This window comes from Hesperophylax consimilis, chromosome 24 (genome assembly GCF_061612785.1).
Source record: "Hesperophylax consimilis isolate HC1 chromosome 24, BYU_Hcon_1.0, whole genome shotgun sequence".
Lineage (NCBI taxonomy): Eukaryota > Metazoa > Arthropoda > Insecta > Trichoptera > Limnephilidae > Hesperophylax > Hesperophylax consimilis.
Genome location: NC_142859.1, coordinates 16,736,677 through 16,763,744, shown reverse-complemented (window position 1 = coordinate 16,763,744; position 27,068 = coordinate 16,736,677). Strand labels below are relative to the sequence as shown.

Genomic DNA, 27,068 nt, shown 5'->3' with positions numbered 1-27,068 from the left:
TAAAATTAAACAATAACTTTGTAAACATCATTTATAGATAAATACTTAATGCCGACCGGGTTTCGCTACAACCGTAGCTGCCTTGATGAAGCTACGGTTGTAGCGAAACCCGGTCGGCATTAAGTATTTACCTATAAGTGATCTTTACAAAGTTATTGTTTAATTTTAAAAAATAAATTATCTGATTCGTTCTTATGTAAAATAGCAGCTCATTAAAAAAGTAAAGTACTTAACACTTTAAAGGGTCATTATTTATCGGTCTAAATTCTTTCATAGTGCAAGCCATAATACCAAACTTCCTATTTGAATTTAAGCCTAGTCATAACAGACCAATCTAATTTATGAAATGATATTTTGGTCTCGAAATTATGAGATGATCTTACGACGTCGATTCATTTTGAATACCTACCATTTCGACAAATATCTGTGTGGTGTTTGAACCTTACAAAAATGGCTCCAAGTCGTGAGTAACATCATAAAAATAATATTATTAATTTATCATTTCAGAAAGAATCGATTGTATTCGTCGTGCCGATAGAGACGGAGACCTCGTTTTGCTTCGTCATAGTATCCAAGTATGGGAAGGTCGGGGTCTACGATGGGAAGATGAAGTTGCTGATGGAATACGACGTCTTCTTCACGAGAACTGGAGTCAGCAGAAGAGTCAGGGATGTTTGGATCACAGCTGCCATCAATCTAGAGGTTAACCTAATAAAAACAGCCGCTTAGTTTTAGCTGAACTCCCACCTCACCTATTATTTTCTCTATACAAACCACAAGAATCCCTAAGAAAAAAGGGTATATGTCATCTTTGGGGATGTTTTGTGGAGGTCTGTTTGAGGAGAGGACGGAGTGAACATGGGTCTTGAAGAGACCGATGTTGTTGAGGAAGGAAATACAGAGGCCGGCAAATCGTTGCTGTGGCTGTGGCTTAAGAACGAGTGGTAGAAACGAACCGTTCTTATGTAACAAATTTCAATTATGTAACAATGCGCGTGTTTGATATATTTTCGGACTATGCCCAGATTTCAAAGGGATCAATGTCGCTTGTTCCTGGGTGCATCTTCCGATGATAATCCGGCAGAACAGGGACAGCGTCTTCAGGTAACACCTGTGTACTAAAGATTGCATGCAATCCGTTTGTTAAGACAGAGGAATCTGTCAAACGGACCATAGATGACTGCCAAATTCAACAGCGGTGCGCACTTGCGATTTGTATAGAGTCAGCAGTTGTGAACGATCTGCAGTATCTGCGTGCCTTGTACAGTACAGCCAGCTTCTGAGAGGCTAACTTGACTTTGGCTTTGATGGAGTCCCCGCGCCTGAGCTAGAAGGCATGTAGGAAAGACTGTTAATTTAATCTAACCTAATCTAACCTTTTTTATGTGAATATCGTACTGCTCAATTCCGTCTGGTAGTCTTACATCAGGGCGATACTGAGGTTATCTTCCACTCTACGATATTATCCCCCATCCGTATTAGCATTGCTTACAATTGACTCCCCTGGTAGTTTTTAGATCATACGGCTCAAGAAATTCGGTTTTTTTGTAGTGTATTTCTCATCAATAACCGCCTTTGAAATGATAGCAGTACAATGACATTCTTTTCATAATTTTAATTCATATTTTTCTACGTTTTTAAGGACTCGCAATCTCTTTTATTGGCTGCTTCTGACAGAAGCCTGATGATCTACGACTCTTCAACTCTTTTGCATGTTCCCACTTTTCTCATCACTGGTGTTACCAACATACCCACGGTAACTAAATGCTTATTACTTATTAACATCCTAATAATCTTTACTTGAAACCTTTAAGATAACTTCTTCTCCTTTCGTATGGTGGGGGGTCAGAGGAGGACGTCTGCGAGTCAGTCTAGAGGCTTAGGAGCCCTGTGGAACTCATCAATCATGTGGAATAATTGAAGCGGGCATCGTTGACCACATATTCGGTCGTCTGCACCGCACTGCATTTACGCAACGCTGACATTATCTTTAACTTTAAGTCTCCACCTACGCATCAAATGGGCACAACGGCTGGGGGAGCATCAAAAATACGAAATTAGTGAATGAGCTCTAGAACTCAGATTTGCTTTGAATTTATGGGCAATTTTAAAATTACAACTTACTTAGCGAAAAATCCAGACAAGCGATAAAGTAGCTACCTACAATAATATAATGTTTTCACAGAAAATTATTTTTATTGTCGTTATCGAGATTTCACGTGTCTGTGCTAAGTATAAAATAAAAATCAATCGTCAACTTGAATCAGTCGTGAGGAACAAGATATCACTAGCACTAATGTCGTTAACTTGTTCGATAACGATTTCTGGACATGACTGAAGATCGCCAACGAACAAAAAACATCTCTTAATTTATTCGACGTAAACTGTTGTTTTTACGATAGTAATCTGCAGTCCTGCTCATATCTCTGTTTATCTAGCAACCGTCCTAGCCCCCCTGGAGCAGCAATTATACATAAAAAACATCTTACGTCTAAACATCAAAACAAAACCAAATAGGTACCAAGAGCACAGAAATATAATAGGGCATTTCCATTTGGTTTATATTGTAAACATTAACCGTTTTTAAATACGTCATTGAAGAAGAAAATAAAACAAACACATCTCAACGAAGGATGAAACAGAACAAGACACAGAAAATAAAAATATAACGAACACAACTAGGAATTGAACACAGGATCTCTGTCTTACTGGGACAGAGTCTTAACCACTTGACCATCATGTCCTAGTTATCAAACGTCAAATTAAGAATTAACAATATGCAACTAATTTTTTCCCATATTTTAGGCAGCTTCCTTTTTTAAATGATCTAAATGTTTCTAATGAAATTGGTTTGTAACCTAGATAGTCTCTCAGATATACTAAAAATCCGTATTTTTATGTATATGGGATTCCTATTTACGGATGATTTAAGATGTTATTATCAATAATTATCTTGCTCTTTTTGCCATTCCTGGCTACATTTCTTTTTAAATTTTAGTGCTTGGCCTACAACAGCTCTAAGGAGAAGACTGGTAGGTCATGCCTCTTCATGGGAGATGACCACGGGGGAATAACACTTATAAACTTCAAGCAGCCCAGAGTTGGACTTTTTCTGAAACAAGTCCAGGATAAAATCAATAACTACTTTTGGATTGTGAGTATAAACCTATACATTATTCCAAACTTCAAAAATATGATCAGTACTGTCATCAATGGGGCAAATTTTCGTAGTGAAAGAGGTGGTTATAAGTCATAGTAATAATAATCTCAAAGAAACTATAGACAGAGAAAAGTGGCTACTTCGTGGTTTATAGATATTTACTTTAAAATTCTCATTTAACCAAACCTGATACATTTTTTTCGTAATGCGCAGTCAAAAACATTATCATGTTACGCTTATTGTATTTTTTTTATTTTATGTCTTATTTTTTCCTCTTTCTGGCCTTTATTCAAATTGATTACTGATTAAAATCGATGTTGTATATTTACGGCACGTTCTAAAGTAGTTCTTACTTTCACCTCGGGAAGACAATCATTCAGAATTGAGACGTTGCTTGAATTGGCTTTAGCTGAGTTTAGTGACCAGATCTGAATAACCAGGTACTTCCGCCCCACCCTCTTCCCGCTCTTCTACCCTTCCCCATCATCTTCAGCCTCACAAACTAGAGTATTTCATTCTTAAAACATATCTACCCCCAATAGGGGTTCTGTTAGATCCACTGACTCCAGGTGAAATTATAATTTTAATGGTTTATGAGACTTATGAGGGTTGAAAACCTATTTTTACATAACTTTGATGAGAGATGAGACTAATATGTACCGGTGTCCATAATATTATGTTAAGCTCACTTTAATATTATTCAAGGACCTACAATGCATCCTTCAAGAGCCTTACTGCGAGATAAAGGTTCACCGGAGGCTCCACGCTCGTCCCGTGAAGAAGGTTGTGTTCTTGAGCCTCAATGACTCTATCATCTCCTGTTCTAGCGACCCTGAGGCTTCCCTTATCATCAGGCACAGGAAGGGAATAAGAGACTCTTATGTCTTCAAAGTTAACAAGGTCACTTTTTCACTATAACCGTTTTGGCTAACTTTTCTGACTTTCTCATTTCACGTATTTATTACATTTTGGTCTCAATATTGCTCTCAAATATCCCCTTTCCACCTCTTTTTCAGTTTCTATTAGAATCACAAAAAAACAGAGAGATTGCATGCAGTACTGGGAACAGATGAGAATGGCTTAGAAGTTTCTTCTTTTGCTATTTTAGTAGCGCGGCAAGCACTCACAATATTTTCAGCATTTTGCGCATTACCATGTGTATTGTTAATTACTTACAAAATAAAGCTTCCGTTCCTATCATGTGGAGTTAATCTAGTTATATCTCCAGTTCAATATTCCTTGAGTTTTGTATTTCAGTTTGCTAGTCACTCTTTTTGGAAATTTTAATTTACATTACATTTACATTTTACATTTTATTACGGGTTTCATAATAGAAATTATGAAATTAAAAGGAAAGTGCTCTTAGACGTTTCCAACCTTCAACGAGCCATGCAACTACTTAAATATGAGAAGAAACTCACTGAGAGAGCTGGTGGGACTCTTAACAAGACACTATCACCTCAGGTGGTACGCGCAACTATTGGAAGTTAAAAATACTAATACTTCAGCTTTCCTAAAGCTATTGTTGGTTTTAACTTCCAACAGCTGCATAAGTTTCAATATATAAGGATTTAAATTTCCTCTGGTTCCAGGGAGTGTCATGTTTCCAATACTCCATAACCCTCAAGTTGATAGTGACGGGAAGCAGTGACGGTAGGGTCCGGATATGGGACCCCGTTATCCCAGCCAAGCCGACCGCGACTCTCGCTTTGCAGAGCTCTGCCATCATGGATGTAGCCATCCTGGCGCATATTTCCGCAGTGCTGAGCTTCAACAAGAATGGAGTAAGAGGTTTATCAGCTAATCGGGAGGGAATTAAGAATTTTTTTATAAATTATCAATAAAATTGGATCCATCACCGATTCTTGAGGAACACCCGGGTTTTTTCATTTGCTTCCAAAATCGAACATTTTTGTCACCTGTTTTTTTTTCTTGGAATTTAAGAGCATACGAGATTTATCAGAAAATTGTTTGGAATTCAAAAATTCAAATTTCAAATAACTTGTCCATAAAATCAAATCCAAAACCGACCCCCGGGGAACTGTTCTCTTTGTGATTGGGGATGCTGTGTGGAGCGTCTTTATAAGTAAAGGAAGAAGAAGAAATTATGATTCTATAAAGAAATTTAAAATAAATACAATGCAATTTTTTCAGGAACTTAAAATAATCGACATACTGAGTCAAACATACACACAGTCCATCCAGATAAGATTCAGTTCTTTTGGCATTCTTGGACGCCTGATTCAGTTCGGTCCGTCGTCGATTTACTGCGGTCCTGCGAGGAGGAAGGGTCCTGCGGAGAACCTGGCTGCAGATCCTGCACGTGGAAGGAGGAAGATGTCGGTGGCGTTCAGCAGGAAGGGATCTAGGGTTTCTGATTGTGGCGGCATTCTGAGATATAATTCACTGCCTGAAGAGGAATCGCTGCAAGTGGCTTTTGAAAGGGAGATTGCAGAGGAAATTATGATGTAATTAAAAATGCATACCATGCTGCGATTTCATTTTGATTTGTTTTTTTATTACTTAACAAATAAGAAAAGGGTATATTCCTAATTTTCTGTTTTTATGTAAAACGAAATCTTCTTGTTCTAAAAACAATAGAACGAAGTGATTTGTAAATATTGCAAAACATGTAAATAGGTTAGTCCTGCGTGAGTGTGAAATATGGTTCAATAAACTCAAATTTGCTCTGAATTCAAGTGTCACTTTTCAAAATTGGACCTGATTTGTCATGAATTCATAAAACCTGCGCTATTCATCAAACATACTAATTTTTGTTGTCTGTGTCGGTTAGTCCTGCGTGAAATCTAATTCAATGAATTAAATTTTGCTTAATTTCTTTATTCTTTTCAATAAATTTAGTGAGGCTTCCCATTGGAACCGTCCAGAAGTCCTCGTGGCCTGCTGCAATCACATAGCCGTCGTACCGCTGAGCGACACCCCCTCCCACGTGCAGGATCACAAGGAAGTGGATGGTAAAAGGAGTCCCAGGAGTCTGTTGCCACCGCCGGACAAGACAAACAGGCCGAGGAAACCATCCATTTGGGACGATGACCAATTTCAGATTGGTAAGAACACAAAACGAAAACAAATTTAAAAGATTCCTAATATCGCCTGGGTGATAGACCACCATTCTGTAACTGTACCGTGTTAACACTTATGCAATAAGTTATTCCACTACAAAAATACCTTTAAATGTGTTAATTTACATTTTAATTTAAGTAAAATAATTTGTAGTGTATTCGCGGCACATTCCAGAGAAGAAGATACAAGCACAAAGTGAACAACAGCCATGGTGAACAACAATCTTTTAGCCGGGTTCGTGGGATGAGGTTTGTCCGGCTCTTGGCGGCAGATGCGTCTGTACACCAACTGCATTGCGGGCCGGATCGGGAGGGGTCGATTGAGCGAGACTGTTAACCTCTCCAGCCGGACTCTCTCGACCCATCGCCTTGCAACGCACTGTGAGGGATGGATTTATATGTCCGTCACTCCTGGACACACTGAACCCAGATTCCCACCCATCCCTTATACCGTTTTTCTTCCTCACCTTCCTTTCCTCAAAAAGATCTTCCACACAGCATCCTTAAAGATGACAAAGGACCTAAGGGAAATCGTTTTCCTCAGGGCAATCAAAATAGAAAACCATGCTTGTAATCAATTTAGTCGTATTTGATCAGAACTGAATAACCAGGTAGCTCCTCTTTCTCATCTCCATCCTTTTTTAGCCTAACAACCAATCCCAATTGGGGATGCCGTAGTCCCACTGGCTCCGGACATTTGGGACTCTTGTGCGTATAAAATGTTGAATACGGCTGCTCTTAACAACGAGATATTTCACTCCATCAACTCCCACATAAAAATTTTCCCCTACTTTCATACTATAGATGTTATGCCGTTTATAGATTTCAGAAATCTAGGCGCCAATATTTTTGCACAAAATTCATCTATTAGTGTTGTATTGCGCAAAATAATAATAAAAAATAGACTAATTTACCGTGGGGGTAGGTAAAAAAAAATTTGGAAGATCACTAGTCTACGAGAAACTTTTTTTTACTTTGCAGATAGCACGAAGCAGCCAAAATCAGAAATCTCTCAAAAGGTGAAGAAAATCGAAGCTCACATTCCAGACACGAATAATTTTTCTTCGCCTGAATTAGAAGAAGAAGAGGAGAAGATAAAGTACAGACCTGTTGTGGATACAGACGAGCTTAGTCTGGATGAGCTGCTGAAGAGAGCCGGTAATATATAGTAAAATAATGTCATTTAATTACAGGGTAAAAGTCGTAATTCAGTTAGTTAAACAATACATAGATTCATAGCAGGAAAGTGGAGACCGTTCAAAAAATTACTGGAGTACATCGGAATCTCGGTAACTATGCTGAAAGACACTCACTTTAAAAAAGTCTCACTTCAAGATATAATCTCTCTGTTTAAAATCATTAACAATGCTCCAAAATTCAAGTAGCTTATCCTTATTATATTGCAGCTTAAGGCTGGAGTCACAGGACAATTATATTAACTGTTCTTCTTCTGCTGTCGAAAGTGTTGATGGTGAGGTCGACTGGAAAGGGTTTCTAACCCAGTCATATTGCTCCAGATTTAGGGTCTCCCACTCGCACACTTCAGAGCGACCGAGTCCCGCGCCACTTCAGTCGCAGAAAAGTAAAGACCGATAGGTTTACAGCGCAGTTCACTGTGAGACTTTTCTGCGTGGCGGCCCGAAGTGGCGCGGGACTCAGTCGCTCCGAAGTGTGCGTGTGGAAGACGCTATAAAGATTGGCTCGCGACGCCCCTGGGATGATCCCGCGGCGCCCCGGGGCGTCGCGACTCACAGTTAGGGAAGCCCTGTACTAATGCATTAGCTCCATAATATATGTATTATATATATGCGTACAGTGTACACATCTGTGCATATATGCTTATGTGTGTGTTTTTATTTAAATGTGTATATGTTTGTATGTATGTATCTATGTATATATGTGTATTTAGATGTTTATTTATTTATTTATTTAATATCAACGGTATAAATATACCATAAACAATGATAACATGTCACAGTTAAAATCGTAGAAATATTTAAAAAAAAGAATTACAAATATATGTGGCATTTGATTGTGTAATGACATTAGAGAGTAAGTAAGTAAGTAAACAAGAGATACAAGTACATAAGTTTCTATAGTGCAAATAAGGTAGAATTAGATTAAATTAATATTGATTTAAAAGATTTGATAGCATAGCCCTCTTGTACCTACCTTGCGTGCAGTTAAATAGATCTGCCACATCTGCGTATCTATTACTAACTTCATGCAACCTAGGTACAAGCGAGTGTTTGGAATACTCAGTCCTGATATTGTTGCATTTAAACAAAATTTTAGAACGAGTAGCTCTCGTGGGTATATGAAATTCAATGAGGTTAATTAAATCAGGACTGTCTATACTACCATTTACAATTTTGAACATAAATATTAAGTCGGATATAATTCTTCGATCTGAGAGTTTTAATAAATTTAGATTTTTCATCAAGTAATTATAATTTATATTTTCAATGGGAATACCGAGTTTAAAATTAATGTGTCTTAGGAATTTATGTTGAATTTTTTCGATTGAATCTGAATGTAATTTGTAGTGGGGGGACCAGATCGAGGAGTTATATTCGACTTGACTACGAACCAGGGATGTATACAAAATTTTTAATGTTGAAATATTCTTGAAACCTCTAGAATTTCGAAGAATGAAGCCTAGCATTTTCATTCCTTTATTATTAATATTATTTATATGCGATACAAAGTTTAATTTAGAGTCGAAAGTTATCCCCAGGTCATTAATTTCTTCGACAGAGGTAAGGATTGAGTTATTAAGTTTATATGAATGAATAATTGGTTGATTTATTCTGTAAAATTTAATTGAATAACACTTATTTATGTTCAGATGAAGTTTGTTAAGAGAACACCAATTAATTAACCTGTTCAAATTATTTTGTAGACAGATACAATCTTCAGCGCTTTTGATTATTTTAAATATTTTTAAATCATCTGCGAAAAGTAACGTATTAATATCTTCATCAAATATATTTACAATATCATTTATGAACAGTAAAAATAATATTGGGCCTAAATGAGACCCCTGTGGTACACCACTGGTAGCTATAAATTGACTGGAAATGAACAAATTGATTTTTACAAGTAAAACTCTATCAGTTAGATAGCTAGCAAACCATTGTAAAAGTTTTCCGTCAATACCGAGCTTACGTAGTTTGATCAGGAGAAATTTATGGCATACTTTGTCAAAGGCCTTGATAAAGTCCGTATATATGGAATCGACTTGAGTTCTGTTAGCTAATGCGTTTGATATATAGTTTTCATATAACGAGAGATTTGTCAGAGTTGATCTACCCGACAAAAATCCGTGTTGATTCTGAACAATGAGATGGTTAATACATGGTGAAATTTTATCAAGTAATAGTTTTTCAAAAAGTTTAGGAATTACAGATAGCTTACATATTGGTCTATAGTTAGTAACATCACTTTTATTACCCTTTTTAAATATAGGAGTTAGATAACAACGTTTCCACATATCAGGGAAGTACCCTGTGTCAAGGGATTGATTAAACAATAGAAAAATCGGCTCAACCAGTGAAGTAATGCAATTTATCAGGATATTGGGATGTACATTATCAGGTCCAGCCTTTTTGTTTTTGTCTAAGGATTTGATTTTACTTATAACGTCGTTTATGTTGATGTGTATGGCAGGGATATGTATGCCCTCGTTAACCGACGAAGGTGGTATATAATTGTCTGGGATATCTTCGTCATAAACGCTTTTAAAATAATCAGCAAAATAGTTAACTTTTACATTCATGTCAGTACTACTCTTTTCTTTGAAGTGCATTGAAAGGGGTAAACCTTGTTTATTTTTTCTAAGAGAGTTAACGTGAGTGAAAAAGTTTTGAATATTAGAAGGTATAGAGTTTTCGATTCCATTTAAATAATTGAAATATGAATTTCTTGATAGTTTTTTACATTGAGTTCTATAGTTGTGAAATATCTTGTAGTCGATTCTTTAAAGTTTTTGTGTGCAATTTTTTTACAGATAACTAGGTTAATTAGCTCGCCACTGAACCATTTTGGGAACTTCGCTTCCTTGAAGTGTGAAAGTGGTACAAAACTTTCAATGGCCTTATTAATAATTTTGTAAAATAATTCAAGATTATAGTTAATGGTATTATTATGGTGAAGAAATGACCAGTCTTCATTTGCAAGATATTGATTCATGTTAGAATAGTCAGCTTTGGAGAAATTATAAGTTAGGTTAGGAAGAACAGTTGTGTCATCTGGTGAGTTATTAGTAGTGATGGTTACGCTTAGGGCGGGGTGATAGCAGTCTAGGGGGAGAAGCTCGTCAACTGATTTAGCAATATGGACTGAGGTATCACTGCAGAATACTAAATCCAGCAGCCGATTATTGGTATTGTAGACTTGATTGACTTGATGTAGAGAGAGTAAGTTCGTCATATCTATTATTTCGCGGGCATTTTCTGGTAGGCTTAAGTTATTATAAGAGTCCTTATTCATCCAATCAATGCAAGGGGTATTATAGTCACCAAATAAAATTGTTCTGGCATCAGGGTATTTATTTTTAAAGGTTTCGAGGTCATCTATGTGGTTTCTGTAGACTGTGATATTGTATCCAGGAGGAATGTAGACACATCCCAGTAGAATTTTGCCTGATTTAGTTTTTAGTAAAACGAATACCTGTTCCACGTCCAGATGTTTACAAATTAATCGAGTGGATGGCAGTAATTTTGTAACGGATATAAGAACTCCTCCTCCTCTGGTTTTAGTACTAGTGGCTGGATTTCTGTCAAGGCGGTAGGTGTTGTAAGATGAAAATCCAAGTTCCTCGGTGTGAATATCAGGATCAAGCCAAGTTTCGGTAAGAAGAAAAACTTCAATGTGTTGGAGTAGTGGAAGAGTAGTTTGTAGCTCTATGAGTTTGGTACGGCAGCCTCGGATATTTTGGCCGTATTCAATGATGTGTTTGAGTTTTTTGAAGTTGACCTTATTATTGTGGGCTTGTTATTCATATATTTTATTGTTAACCCAACTTCTCCTCCCTTTATCCGAGTTTCCAATTCTTGGCGGAGGTCCGACAAGAATTTTCGTTGGTTCGGTGTTTGGTCGGAAAAGATTTTAACAGTGGAGTTGGTCAGATAAAAGTTCTTTCTCCTGAGGATATTTATTGCTTCAGTGGAGTTCTTTAGAATAACCTTAACGGGCCTAGGTTTATCCGGCCTCACTGCTCCAAGGCGTAAAGTGTTGATAGAGTTAATTTCAATGTTACTATCAATCTTATTCAAGATTTTTGTAATTTGTATTTTGTCATCTTGTATTTTTTCTATTTGGTTGAGCTTAGAGCTTTCAGGAATATTTATGATTATTAGATTATTTGCTCTTTTTTTTCTTTCTTCGAGTTCGTCGGCTGCTTCACAAGTAGATACTACTGAGTTAGGTTTATTGGATAATGCTTTAAAAGCTGACAGCTCACCCTCGAGTGCTGCCATTTTGGCAGCCATTTGAGCAATGGTTCCGAGAATAGCATTTGTTTTTGGTACCATTTTTGCGATTTGATCTTTGTTTAATTTGCTTGTTGGGTCAATTATTAATTCAGTGAGGGCCTAAACCGCGTTTCTCGCCAGATTGATGAATCCTCGGTAATCCATTTTATTTAACTTAAAATTTTTTTTTTTTTTTTTTGGAAAAATGGAGGATGGGTCAGCCTGTATTTAAGGTGGAGTGATTTGAAGTAGATACTAGGGACCCAGCCGCGCGGTAGTAGTTTGGGTGACAATAATACTTAATGTTTTGACTTTTAATTATATTGACAATGCTCACTCAGTTATGAATTTAGGAACCAGCAGGATTGCTCTCCGACTTCCTTAAACTTGCAGTCTCTCAATGACTCGTTAAATTGTTAGTTTCACTGTTTAAAAATACTGTAAAATATTAAATTGTGTTAAGCTTAAAATTGAGTGTGCTCTCCGTGTCACTATATAAGGTTAACTGTGTTAAGATGTGTGCGTGTATGCGTATATATATAATATATTTGTAAGTATGTATGCATCTTTCTTAATAATACATAATTGATTTCGATCCTCCTTGTTTTTATATACGTTCTTGTAATTAAATTTATTATTACTGTAACTAACCAATTACTATTACACAAAGAATATTGAGATGAATGTTGTGCTCACCTATAATTAGAAATATCATTATAACCATGTATAAATATAAATTATTGTAAAAAATATGTGATGTATTATTCTGTTGGCGAGCCAATTAATAAATAAATAAAAAAATCAAAAATGATAGTAGAAACTTTTAATTAGATAAATAGATGCATACTAGGCAGCACGGGCTTTTAAGGGCTTATGGGGGGTTTATCTGGCGAACGGACGTGTCTTATTTATCTTCTTCTTTTGTTTGGATGCTTACTATGGAGTCTCAATCGATCAAATTTATCATACAAAAATAATAATTTTATCTTTTTAGGTTTGACAGGAATATTCGAAAAAGACTTCATCAACAAGTTTGGCCTTAAACATGACATGAATACTAGGCTAGCCCAGCAAATACCAAAACATGAAAAAGTAAGAAATTTTTTAATATTTAAGAGGGAAGAAACAAAATTAGCAGTCCTTGATTGGAAAATACTTCGAAAAGATCCAAAGATGATCTGCGCGTTAGAAATTGGATGATACAGAATCAAAATGGATCATAATCCAATTGAGGATTAGGTCATTGTAAGATTTTGTCACAAGAGGTCACAAAAGATAGATATAAGAATGCCAGATGACAGGACACCAATTATGAGTGAAGCAGATAGACTGTGTGTAAGGGGATTGTATCAGGACTAGAAGGACTGAGGTCTGGAGGCGAATGACGAAGAACCGCAGCCCGTGAAGATATTTTGTATGTGAGGGCCAAATCCCACCCTGGGGGTCTAGCACGCTCTAATCGATAACTTAACAACATCAGATCGATAGGCTTAACTTCCTAATTACTTTAAAGTTTGTATTTTATTATTTTTTTTATTAAATATTAACTTATGTTTACAAGACAAGGTTTATATGCAAAGCACAAATGATACCAAATTATAAGCAATAATTAAAAGCATGAAACACAAAAATGAATAAAAAAAGCATGAAATTAATGCCACTGAGAGAAATTAAACCCGCGCCCTTCTGATTGCCTGTCAGGTGCACTAAGCCACTGTGCTACATCAGCTTAATTTTAACATATTCTTTTCAATAATATTATCAATCATTTTATAAAAACAGTTTATTTATAGACAAGTTGCTGTGTAATTAATATTTCGCGTGGCAGCTGTTTCGCCTTCTGTAGACATTATCAAAATGTGGTGAAGCCACTTACAGACGATATTTTTATATTATTTCCGTGTAGGTGCTTGAAATTAAAACAAATTAATTTTATTTTTATTACCTATAACATTATTGATTACCTATAACATTATTGATTACCTAGAAAAATATCGTAAATCACCAATTAAGTACTTTCCCCACTTACTGTATTGTTTAGATCCGCATTTTGACAGTTCTTTAAGGGAAATACAGAAGCTCTAGACTGCTCTAGAGATTAATAATCCATTTTACAGATGAAGCTACAAGTGGCTCAAGGAGCACCATACTCCGCTCTAGAGCTCCAGGACCCTCAGGAGATCAGGTTCTCTGCACCACTCCCCATCAGCCTGAGGATGCAGAGGAAATCGGGGCTGGACAGCTTCTCGGAGCCGCAGCAGATATTGCGCCACAATAGGTAAAAGAACAATCATATAAATTGTACTTCAAAGAGCACATAAACATTTAAATTAACAGACCAGACAATCAGGGAAAGGTGAGAAAAAAACAAACCAAATTCCGGAGCCCGGGAGGCGGTGTGACCGTCTGCCTGTGATTTTTCATTAAATTAATCTAACGGTTTACTAGCAATTTGCATTGTAATATCACTATTCAGTCCTCGAAAGTGAAATCGGATTACGAATTACAAGTCCTTTTTAAATGAAAAACTTAATTACAAATCCCAAGTCGTTTAAACGAAAATTTAGGGTTGTTTCCAAAATTGGACACTTTTAAAATGTGTGTTAATTTAACCACCTCAGTTTTTTTAGCGCACTATGCTAGGCGGTTCGTTTAAAAACGAACATTTAGATCCTTAGCAAAAAATGTCCCACAATGGGAAGCGCTACAAACCTTTGCCTTACTTTAACGATGTTTTATTTTCTGCGCAGGGTCTGATTATTTCAATATGCGCTCTTCGGCGGTCAATTTATTACAGATATCGTAGTTTATTAAAAGCATTTTCGTTATTATTTTTTCAAATGTGAAATCGTCGTGTTGATTAATCCATTATGTGGGTATTTAAGTACCTACTTACAATTTTTTTGATTTCAGAGGAAATTTTAGTTTTAATTTAAAATAAGATAAAATTAGAAACATTCTTTTTGGACCCGAGATCTGCTGTTCACATAACTACTATTAGGTAGAGTTCTAATAGAGTTGTCAGCAAGGGGTATAACTCCCAACGAAAATTGGAACCGTGAATATTGTGACGTCATATTGTTGCCTAACTATATCCACCAATAAAAAACTCATAAAGTGTATGGAATAAACTTTCAGAGTTTTTCATTGGTGCATGGTATAATACGTAAGTTCTGAATGAGAATTGCATCTATTGAACTGTCTATTTATTGGCATATCTTTGTTTTTTTAGGAGCAATTTGTTTCATACAAAAAGCCCGAAGATATTGATCTAGTTTGTGGTTTATCTATGGTTGTCAGACTCATACAAACATGATTTCAAAGCGTGTTCCATTTCGTTGTGGGGAAATGCGTGGTGCCGGGAGGGGACCCGATCTCTGTTCGGTACAAGTCTTTCTGGCACAAATATAGCGCAGCGAGTATGCTGCCCTGCTGTGGCGGTTGAATATAAGCCAAACTTTCCGGTTTTGTTCTCGCAATATTTTAGCATGCAGGCCGGCAGTTTATGTGGATTTTCGCTCGGAAAGCATGTGTGATGTGCCTGGTAACCAACTGCCTCCATTGTCCATATTCTATATATTAAGAAATTGATTTTTACATTTAAAAACAATAATTTAATTTACTAATTTCGTGTTTTTTCTTACAGCTGTTTTTCAATGATAACACCACGGTCAACCTACACTTTGTCGCCCAGGACAACTGAAAACTCCAAGAAATCTGATCAATCGATTCGGTAGAAATCTGACATTTACCTAATATTTTTACTCTCCTCTGCTCTCTTACAAAATTCCTTGTTATATATATTTTTGGTAACTCTACTGTTATACTTCTACAGATAATTTTGATATAAAAGATTTAAAAAAAAACACATTTTGTTCTGTTTTGTTTCACAGAATTTGTGTTATTTTGAAGTGAAAGCAAGTGATCGAATGGGATTAGTGCTTTGAAGCTTTGGAAACATGCCAGAAATAAGAATACAATTACCTACTGCAAGATTTTTTAATTATTTTTAATCTTTGGAAACACGAGAGAAAACATTGAATACCCACTGTAAGAGTTTGTGTTATTTCGAAGCTTGGAAGTGTCACAGAACACAAGATACTTACTGCAAGAGTTTGTGTTATTTCGAAGCTTGGAAGTGTCACAGAACACAAGATACTTACTGCAAGAGTTTGTGTTATTTCAAAGCTTGGAAGTGTCACAGAAAACACCAGATAATTACTGCAAGAGTTTTTTATTATTTTGAAGCTTTGGAAACATGGGAGAAAACATTGAATAACTACTGTAAGAGTTTGTGTTATTTTGAAGCTTTGGAAACACGAGAGAAAACATTGAATAGGTACCTACTGTAAGAGAGTTTGTTATTTTGAAGATTTGGAAACATGAGAGAAATCATTGAATACCATTGAAGCTTTGGAAGTATGACAGAAAATACCGGATACTTACGAGCTGCAAGAGTTTGTATTATTTTGAAGCCTTAGAAACATGAGATAATACTTTTTTTGTTTTAAATTTCTATTCTGTACAACAATCATTCTTGGAGAACTTATGATGTTTTGGTATAAAAGGAAATTTAAAAAACCCAACTAAATCTTTTGGCTGTTGCAAAGATGCCTTAGGAGTTATCTTTCTGGTTGATCGGGTAGTGCGTGTAAAAAATGCCTGTGGAGTTCTCTTTCTGGTTGATCGGATAATTTCTTGTAAAATATCCTGAGGGGTTCTTTTTCTGGTTGATCGGGTAGTGCGTGTAAAATAATAGCATATGCATTGTGCATCATCATGGCCATACATGACAGAATCGAGTTAGCAAGTGAGCCATGAACCACATAATCATGAAGTCATTAAACCGCACGCACAACGCGTGTCACCCATACTACTGCTAATCAGATTTATGCAAAGCGGCGCCCCTCCTTTGTTTCTACCTTCCCATCAAACGCATAACTTCCGTTGGCCCCGTCACTTTGTTGGTCCGTGCAGTTTGGTCGTAGCACGGTGAGGCATGCTTTCATGTCCCTTTGTTTCTTCTGCCTATGTCTAAATCACTGAAAACTAACTTATAACTAACCATCACGCCGTTTTTTTCGCAGGGGTAGGCAGAGAGGGCGGAGCGTGAAACGCTCCGTTGCTAACGCTGGCTAAACCTTATGAGATACATCAAAATAATGTACAACGGAATTGTATCTCTTAAAAAGGCCTACAGAAAAGTTATTAATGGTATACGTCTAACTCCTAAGGATAATCCCCAACAACGCCGGGTACATGTCAGCAAGAATTTCATAAAATACTGCATTACAAACTTGACTGTCCTGAATTGCTCGATTAACAATATCCATGTTCCCAAAAAATCTTGCCGAAATGTATTACCCTTTTATTTTAACAACACCTCTATAGATGGTGACCTCTATAGATGGATCGCATCATACGTCAATAATCGGCACCAAATCACGGTTGTCAATGGTTTTGCATCTTGCTTAACGGAAATTGTCTCAGGTGTGCCCCAGGGGTCGCATCTTGGACCACTCTTATTTAATATTTATATAAATGACATTTACGTTTGCTTTAAAAATAGTTACTTTGTTTTATACGCGGATGACATGAAAATTTATAAAGCTATACAGTGTTTATCCGATTGTATGGAATTGCAAAGCGATCTTGATAATTTGGGCATATATTGTGAATCAAATTTATTGTCCTTAAACATATCTAAGTGTCACTCGATTACATTTACTAGAAATAAAAACAAAATCATCTATCCATACAACTTGAATAACAAACCTTTACAACCTATGTCTACGTGTAAAGATCTAGGTGTTTACTTAGATAGCAAATTAATTTTTGACAAGCACATTGAACACATTATTTCAAAATCCTACAGAATGCTAGGTTTCTTATTAAGAATATGCAAAGTTTTCAAAAGTGCTAAGACTCTGAAAATTTTGTTTTGTTCATTGGTCAGAAGTCCACTGGAGTATGCTTCCACAATATGGAATCCTCAATATAAGGTATACATAGATTTAGTAGAAAGTATACAGAATAAATTTTCGAAACATTTACTCAAGAAATACAACAATACTACAAATAATATGTTAACTTTACAAAAAAGACGCACATTGTCAGACCTGTTGTTTCTACATAATCTGCTAAATAATAAAATAGATAGTCCCGAATTGCTATCCGTCATTGGTTTAAATGTTCCAACGAGGCGTACCAGGCACAATACATTATTTCATATTGAAGCCAACAATACCAATGCAACAAACAATTCAGTTATTACTCGCGCAATCACAACATACACCCATTACGAAAAATTACTACATTTAGACATCTTTCATGATTCCTTTCTAACATACAAAACTAACTTATTAAATTTCTTAGCATGACATATTTCAAAAATATTTTCACATCATTTTTCAAAACTCCTATTTATTAACAGTCAATTACAATTCGTGAGCTTATTATAATTCTTGTTTTCAATTCATTTATTATTTATTATTTTTATTATTATCCACACACTTCCTTCCTTTTATAACAATCTCAGGCGAAATTACGTAATGATATTTTATGGACATACGTAATAGGTACTACAACTATGTAATAACTAAAAATATCTAATTGTATCTAATTGTACTGTGTATGTCTTAACAAATAAATAAATAAAAAAATAAAATAAATAAATAAACACCATGACACTGGTTTATCAAAATTCCCCAATTCCGAGACTTTACCGTAACTTCTTACTTCACGTAAATATTCTGATCTGGGGAGATATATTTTATCTCAAAACTAGTCACTATAAATGTTCTTTATTCCATCAATAGACAGACGTAGGTTCATATCTTCTACTCGTTTGTTTTTTGTTATGCATCTTTTAAATTTAATTATCCGAGTGAGGATTCTAATTTTCGGTTATAATAATTATTACTTGTGTGCTTTATTTTATGTTTTTGTTGCAACTTATTTTTATTTCATTATCTTTATATTTTCATCATTGTTTTGTATTTAAATTGATACAAATAGCTTGTAAAGTATTATGTAAAAGCTCACTAGGGCGTGTAATAAATAAATAAATTTAATAATTAATTAAACCATTGTGTTTTTATGTCAGTTGCTGACAAAGAAAGTCGTTGGTATGCTCAACTACCTCGGAACTCATAGAGTTTTGCTGCAACTCGCCAATTAGTTTAAATTATTGTCTGCCTAAAAATTAAATAAGACATCGAATGTAGTATTTCATTGAAAAGGGTCGCTCAACCAAATGTATGAATGAAAATAATAAATAAATAAATATTTATGCATATATAAAATAATATATGCATAAAACTCTATGAGTTCCAAGGTAGTTGAGCATACCAACAAAGAAAGTTGTTGGTATGCTCAACTACATCGGAGCTCATAGAGTTTTGTTGCGACTCGCCAATTAGTTTAAATTATTGTCTGCCTACAAATTAATTAAGACATTGAATGTAGTATTTCATTGAAAAGGGTCGCTCAACCAAATGTAAGAAAGAAAATAATAAATATTTATGCATATATAAAATTCATAATAAAGATAAGCAGTATGACGTTGAACCAGTATCAAGATGTTTTTAGTTGCTTGGTAATCTTGAATGGCCTGTATCGGTAGGTACCTATTAGAAAACTATGAGATGAAGCAACAAAAACGATTGCGATCTGGCGACGTGAAATTTGCACAGCTTTTTCTATCAGGAATTTCAAAATATGCGCAACTAATGTCACAATTGTTAGATTGCAACGTAGTTTGAACCATGGGCTACGGGTATGGATGTATGAAATATCCATTAAATTATAGAATGACATCCAAAATAAATGTAATTGGTAAACCTTTTGAAACTAACTATTGATATTAATATCATTTTACTTGTATCCGACCACGCTTTATTACTGACATTATTGTGACCAAAAATCAACAAAAAGCAAACTGTGTGACTATTCATTTTGACAAAATTCCACACATCATTTTAGTTTACAAATCGAAGAAGTGGGTACCTGTACTGTACACGGTGACGTCGTTCCTTGGTTAACCATCCGTCTCGACAATTGCACGCCGACTGTAACTCTGTAACTGTATAAGGATTCGGCTGAGATTTCATCCCTGTAACCTCAGAAGTTCCCCAAGAATCTCACTTTGGTCCTCTTTTATTTAAAATAATTCGAATGAACTTATCAAAACTTTCTGCAATTCTTATCTTTACCTCAGTGGTGCTTCTAGACTTTTCAGTGAGCTAGTTTGTGAAGGTTTCGGTTTAATTTTTCTTACAATTCTTAAGTTAAAATCTTTATTCAAATATTGAAACATAAACAAAAAATGTGTTTATATTTTCAGCTACAACAATTCAATAATGTGCTATTTTTCAATTATAGCGCTCAAGCTCACAAAAAATCTAGAACGCCTTTGCTGTACCTAGGTTGTCAAAATTAGACGGATTACTTAGAGATTATATTTTTTCATATTTATATGTTTTTATTATTTTGATTAAGACTGTATCGGAATAATAATAATAATATCGATACTTACTTGTATCGATATGTACTTATATCATAGAACCATAGAAAACTTATTATTTTATTATATCTTTCAATCATCTTTCCTTCTTTATTTCCTTTCGCTTGAAGCGAATAAAATCACGTACACTTAATGTTATTATTGATACTTATTTTCATGTTTAAATTTACACCTGGGTATTTTAAAAATTACACTGTTTTGTAGCCTTAACTTTTTCGCGACTATTTTATAAATATAGTACCTATTGTTTTTCTCATTTTTTATTTTTGGTATTAATTTTTAAATGACGTTATTTCGTTGGATAAAGAAATTCGGTATGATTGGCCAACCTTCCTAACACTGTTAAATATAAATTCAAATACTATATCTGTAACTCTAATAAATAAAATTTTAACACTACAATCTAGCCATTCAGATGAGCACCAATATGTGTAATAATTATTATCTTCCCGTAAAAGAATCAAGATAAATTTGAATTTCGTTCGTTGGAAAGGCTCGTTCAAGCAATCAGAATATGAATAACTACAACAACATATGTACTATCAGATAAGCAACTTGAAATTCAAATTGTAACCGTTTACAAATTACATTCTTGCACGCCCGTTCAACATTGGTGATAGTGAAAGACAGTTTTAACCAAACGCGATCGTAATAAGTCAAGTTTTTCACTGTTCTGACCTTGCGCGTAATATTTACACCACTGGCTGTAAGTGTTTATAATACTTGTTGATTCATTAATTACTATAAGCGGAAAATTGTAGTATACAATGATGAAGGACTCAAAGAATCAAACAGAGTAGGAACCCGCAATGTCTAGATGGGAACTGGGAACTTGTGTCTTTGGACCACTCATACATTAAACGGACTTGTACGGTATCTTAAACATTTTTCTCCAGCAAAACGTTTCGAGGACGTCTATCTAATTAAGTGATGCGGAAATAGGGCATGTTTACCAATAACAAAGTCAATTTTACTCATAATGCTAGCATTATTCGCGAATCTCACCGTATGGTTTTACCACTTATACACCTCACGGATCAAATTAAGAAAGATTAAGAAATGGACGCGTAGATGCCCAAACCATCTTCATTCAGAGCAAATGAACTTATAAAATAGTGTAAAAAGAATGTATGACGCGAATGAGAGTGGTAGAAGTCGGGGACAGCCGAGTAAAACATGGCACGAGTGAACCAAGTACTTGACTAGGGCCATATCAAGGAATAACAGAAGGATATGTATGAGACGATAATGAATGTGGATGAAGAGAGGAGTGTGTGCTAAGACCTAGTTTTTTGGTGATCCATGGCGTGGCGGTTAGTTAGTTTCATAAATATTATCATTTTGTCATTCATTTCTTTAGTTTAGCTACATGTACACATATATCACATATCCACTGAGTCAGTACCTTTGGATTCTAGCCCAAAAAATTCTCCTGAGACCAAAATTTCATTTATTACATCTGGGCAAAGTTTTTGACATTATGTCATTTTGACATATTCAGTTCAAACTTAGCGACAACTACATGCATATTATGTACTAAGAAGTAGGCATTAACAATAAAATGTCCTATAATGAGTTCACAGATGCCATAACCCCGAGCAAAATGCAAAATAAGCAACAATAATTGTGAAAAATAGTGTTTAACAAAGTGTCGTTTCTTTTTAATTTTGACACAAAGATTCTTATCAGCCGAACACCCTTCAAATACTAAACAATGTTTATTACTACTGAATGTGGCACCGTTGTTTGACAGGGGTGCAATTGGGAGAATATTGAATGTACAACAAAATTGTCAGCAACATTACGATTTGTGTCTTTACAACAACCCAATATTCTTCTATATTCGATTCCCCATTGCTGAGGACCGTGAAACCCACTCAAATTAGCCTGGTGGATAAGGCTCCTCCACTCCTCTCGGTCCTGCGCTGCTTGAAGAGCCAAGGACATCACCAACACGTCGATGATCTTTTTCTGCTTCTCCTGCCAAACACTTTGCAAGTGACCATGAATTTCTCCAAATTTGAATTGGCACAAAGAACTCGTTACGAAACACGATTCAAAAGAACCAAGAAATTGTGGATAATTGTAGTAAGGAAAAATAACTGTTTTTAGGTACTTCAAAAGTGTTTCTTTGATATTTTGCAGAAAAACACAATTTTTCATATTTTCTACATATTCATTTTATTTCAACGAGTATCGTTGATTCTTTTGGCACCGGCGTACAACCGGGAACGAGTCAACAACTTTTTTTATACCCATTTGACTTGCCACTTCAGAAAGGGGAGGAAAGTGGAAAGATTTTCTGGTGTCTGTATTTCCTCTCTATTATCTTTGGTTTCCTCCCTCCCACAACATGGACCCCCTCTTCCCCAATGAAAGCATCCTCCAAGATCTGAGCCCCCAAGGAAACCCCAAAGCCTCCTGTGTGGACTAATACAAATAAAAACTTGCAAATTATTTATTCCTGACCGTTGTCCATACGTGAGGGCCGCTCGAGCACTTGCTAATGCTGCCGCCTATTTGCTAATGTTCTTCAAAATCCGTAGTGTGGTGGTATACGCATTTAATATCGTGATGAGAGATGCAGGTTCGATTCCTTATTTTTTTAAATAAAATAGAGTTCTACAAAATAAACACTGTTGATATGGTAGTGACCAATTTTTAGCTAAACTCTGTTGTATTTGCTGAATTTCAAAACTGACTTGTCATTTAATTAGAAACATCCTGATACCATCGTGATGCATCAATAAGGTGATTTGATCTTTTAAACAATGCAAATTGTAATTAATAATAATCAGATGTTTCCAAAAATCATAATTAACAAAGATAATTTAGCTAAAATAAAAATAAAATCCCCTACGTTGAATCTAATAATAATGATTATATTAGTAGATTAAGAATCCAACTATCTAATCAGGAACTGTTTGCAGCAGTCAAAAAATAAATATTACGTTTGTTTACTTACAAGATATGAGTAGTATAATACTTTGGTTGTCAAGTAGTGCTAACCTTAGTTATTATTGTATACCTTTATCAATAAATTGGTTCCAACCACCATGACTCGTACCCTAATTTTATTGGCACTTGAATAATGGTTTTATATCCCTATACATTTCCGTAAAGGGACATAAAACAATAGACAACTAGGTATAATAATGGATGAGGGATTAATGCAATGATGGATTAATTTGTCCACCTTTTTTAATAAACCTACAGGACGAGGCGAACAACGTACCTTTGGAAGGTAGCAGAATACCGACGGCAGTAGGTAGTAAAAGTATTGACTACAAGCTATTTATTTTATTTTATTTATGTCTATTCTTGAATACACGTTTTACAAATTATTACAGTGGTATATATTGCAGTACAGAGAAAAAAAAGTACAGAAAAAAGGTATAAAAAATGAAGAACATAGGTTGATTTAGGTAAAACTGTGTGTGTGTGTGATATTATATGTAACGTGAGCACCTCACTAGGAGAACCTGTGCTGAGGTGTTAACGTGTTTGTGGTTAAGGGTGACAGGTATTTATGTGTTATGGTAGAAAGTTATTATTATTTTATTTTTTTTCACAGACATATATTGAAACATGAAAACACACTTTTATATGTGAGTGTATGAATTTGTGGATAATTCTTGATGAATGTGTATAATATTTAATTTTACTTGTTATATTTTGGTTATGTTTGGTTTGGAATTATAATCTTTTGAATAAAGTGAATATCTTGATTTTTTATCCAGGCTATGATATGTTTTTTGAGAAAGTTTGTAGATGTGTTTGTAGTCAATAATTGTTTCAAAGTAATGGGCATACTGTTAAAAAGTTTGGTTGCGTAGTATTGAAAGTGTCTTTGACCGTGTGTGGTGTGTGTTATTGGAATGTTCAGTGTTTTATTTGTTGAGGACCTGGTTTTTATTATGGCTTTTGCTTGATTTGTAATATGAAGATTATTATGGATGAGGTGTAGGAGAGCAGTTTTGGCGTAAAGTTGTCTTATTGACATGACGTCTAGTGTTTTGAAGATTTTGGTTGAGTCTGTGTAGAATGGTACTTGCAGTATGAGTTTTATTATTGCCTTTTGAACTTTTTGAATTGGGTCAATTGTTGTGTTTGTAGCGCTTCCCCAAGCTAATATTCCATAAGTGGCAATGGATTGACACAGTGCAAAATATATTGATCTGAGTATTGTTAGTGGGAAAATGTTTTTAATGGATTTTATTAGGTGTAAGACTCGTTTTAGTTTATTGGTAATAAAAGTAATGTGGTCAGTCCATTGTAAGTATGCATCAATAATAACTCCTAGGTACTTTATTTGTTTAACCCTTTCAATGTGTTCGCATTGGCAATTGGATGATGTTTGTTTACATTCATGCAAAAACAAGTCCAAGTTAGACGGAGGTTGACCTCTTTGTGTAATACTGCGTGTGATATATTTTGTTTTGACTGTGTTAACGGTAAGAGTATTTCTGTTTAGCCATTTTATGACAATAGACAAACTTTTTTCAGCTGTTATGAATAAATCTTTCCATGTGGCTGCTTGACACAGAAGAACTGTATCATCAGCGAAGGTCACGAGTTTACCATCAATTTCAATGTCACATAATTCGTTTATGTATATGAGGAATATTAATGGACCAAGGACACTCCCCTGTGGGACTCCGTATGTGATTAAGAGTGGTTCACTTGTCTTGTTATCAATTTTAACTTGTTGTGTTCTGTCAGACATGAAACTTTTCATTAATTCAAATTCTACTCCATTTATGCCAATGTTTTTTAGCTTCTTGAAAAGTTTTTTGTGCGAAATTGTATCGAAGGCTTTAGATAAGTCTAAATAGATTGAAATAACTTTTTTTTGCATCTAAATTATGTGTAATAAACTCGGTTACAGTGGCAATTGCGTTTTCTGTGTTCCTATTTTTTCTAAAGCCATGTTGGTTAACTGAGAGTATTTGCATGTTTTCCAGATATTGTTGCAGCTGTTCTTTTATTGCTTTTTCAAGAATTTTTGACAATGTGTTTAATAGTGTAATGGGTCGAAAGTTGTTTACATTATTTTTAGGTCCTGATTTATGAATAGGAATAACCAAACCTTTTTTTAGGATGCTCGGAAAAATTCCTTCTTTCAGGCTAAGATTAATAACGTATGTTAGTGGAGTAAGTAGTTGTTGGCTTAGTGTAATTATTGTTTTAGAGTCTATTCCGTCGGGACCTGATGTTGTATTATTCTTTAGGGAATGTATTAATTTGTTGGTGTCTTCCAGAGTTACTCTATGTAATTTGAATAGACTGTCACTATTTTTGTGTGTTCACTGAGTCGGAATTTTTTGAGTTTCTTGATTATCGTTACTAGACGATTTTTGTTTTATATTTTCGGCTAGGCTAGCTCCAATATTTGTGTAATGTCTGTTTATGTAGTTCAGGATAAGTGTAGGATTTTTGTGGAAGTCGACTTCTTCGTCGTTGATAAGTATTTTTTTTATTTCATCATCTTTGTTTTTTTGTGTATTTGTACTTTCCCTCAGAATAGACCAAACGCTTTTCGGGTCAAAGTTAGCAGTTACCAGTTTGTTTCTGTAATATAATTCTTTGGCTTTTCGTATAATTAGAGAGCAAGTATTTCTGTACCTTTTATAGAAAGAGTTCAGAAAAGTATCATTTGGGTTGTGTTTGACTTGTTTGTGCAGTTTGTCCCGTTTTTTAATGCTATTTATTATGCTTTGGGTAATCCATTTTTTGAGTCTTATTTTGCGGTGCGTGAAGGATTTGAATGTTTTTGTGGTGTTTTGAGTGATGAGCGTTTGTAGGTATGTAATAAGGTAATTCCAGGCTTCTTCAGTGTTGTTAATTTTTTTAAGGTGTTCCCACGTTTGGTTTTCTAGGCAATGTTTTAGGTTCACGTAGTCAGTTTCAAATTTTGTGATGTTGTTTTGAGTTGTTGGGTTCAATGCCTGTGTGGTCAGTCCTATCATTGTTGTGTAGTGATCTGTGATTGTGGATTCGAAAACTACGCTACAGAATTTGTTTTTGGATTTGATCATTAAGTGATCTAAACATGATTCCGAGTCTCTGGTAACTCTGGTTGGAGTGTTGATGGCGCTTATTATGCCATGTTCCAGGAGCATCAGTTGGTATTCGATATTCTGGGGATAGCCTTGTGGGAGTATATTTATGTTTAGGTCACCAGTTACGATGATGTTTTTGACGTGGGTAATTTTTTTTATGTGAGAGTCGAGAGCTATTAGAAAGGGTGTAATGTTGTGTGATGAAGGTGATCTGTAAATAGCGAGTATGCACGTATCTGGGTGAGCGATTATTTGTAAACAGTTTGAGTTTTCTAGGGTGAATTCTGAGACAGAGGCGTTAAGATTATCTTTTATGTAAACAACAACTCCATCATTTTTGTATTTTGTTGTGAAATATGAGGAGTAGTTTTTTTTGTATTTTACAGTAAAAGAGGTTGGGATCCAGCATTCTGTTAATATAATAATATTGAAGTCTATTTTAAAGGAGGACAATAGTATGTCTAGTTCGTCGTAGTTTTTGTTTAGGGATCTTATGTTTTGATTTAATATAGTAAGGGTGCCTGGGGTGCTAAATAAAGAATCGCATAGTTTTGTATTATTGGTTGAATAATGTGAGTGAGTGCTAGTTGAGTGGATAGTATTTAGTAATTCTGCCATATTAAATGATTAGCAATACATTTAATTTACTTGGATTCAGGTGGATTAGTCGTCTAAGTTTGTTACCCCATTTTTTTTAGGTCATTTTCGTGTTTTATTTGGATGATTTTATCCCCAGTTGCTTTGCGGACAAGCAATTTATTTGAT

The 27,068-nt window shown here is 35.1% G+C and overlaps 1 protein-coding gene across 1 annotated transcript; it reads left to right on the top strand.

Moving 5' to 3' along the window:
- The first annotated feature begins 606 nt into the window (after positions 1–606).
- On the top strand, positions 607–15,454 carry LOC149411996 (uncharacterized). Its single transcript, XM_089646283.1, has 11 exons — positions 607–702; positions 1,643–1,756; positions 2,999–3,100; positions 3,845–4,060; positions 4,753–4,944; positions 5,315–5,628; positions 6,023–6,228; positions 7,225–7,401; positions 12,712–12,809; positions 13,835–13,995; positions 15,364–15,454. Exons 1-11 carry the CDS (start codon positions 607–609, stop codon positions 15,452–15,454), a joined length of 1,767 nt encoding a protein of 588 aa, XP_089502409.1.
- Positions 15,455–27,068: the final 11,614 nt, after the last annotated feature.

Coding starts and splice junctions, on each gene's coding strand:
- LOC149411996 (XM_089646283.1), top strand. CDS start 607: ATGAAGTTGCTGATGGAATACGACGTCTTCTTCACGAGAACTGGAGTC. Junction 1,757..2,998: donor GTGTTACCAACATACCCACG/GTAACTAAATGC, acceptor TTTAAATTTTAG/TGCTTGGCCTACAACAGCTC. Junction 12,810..13,834: donor AAATACCAAAACATGAAAAA/GTAAGAAATTTT, acceptor TCCATTTTACAG/ATGAAGCTACAAGTGGCTCA.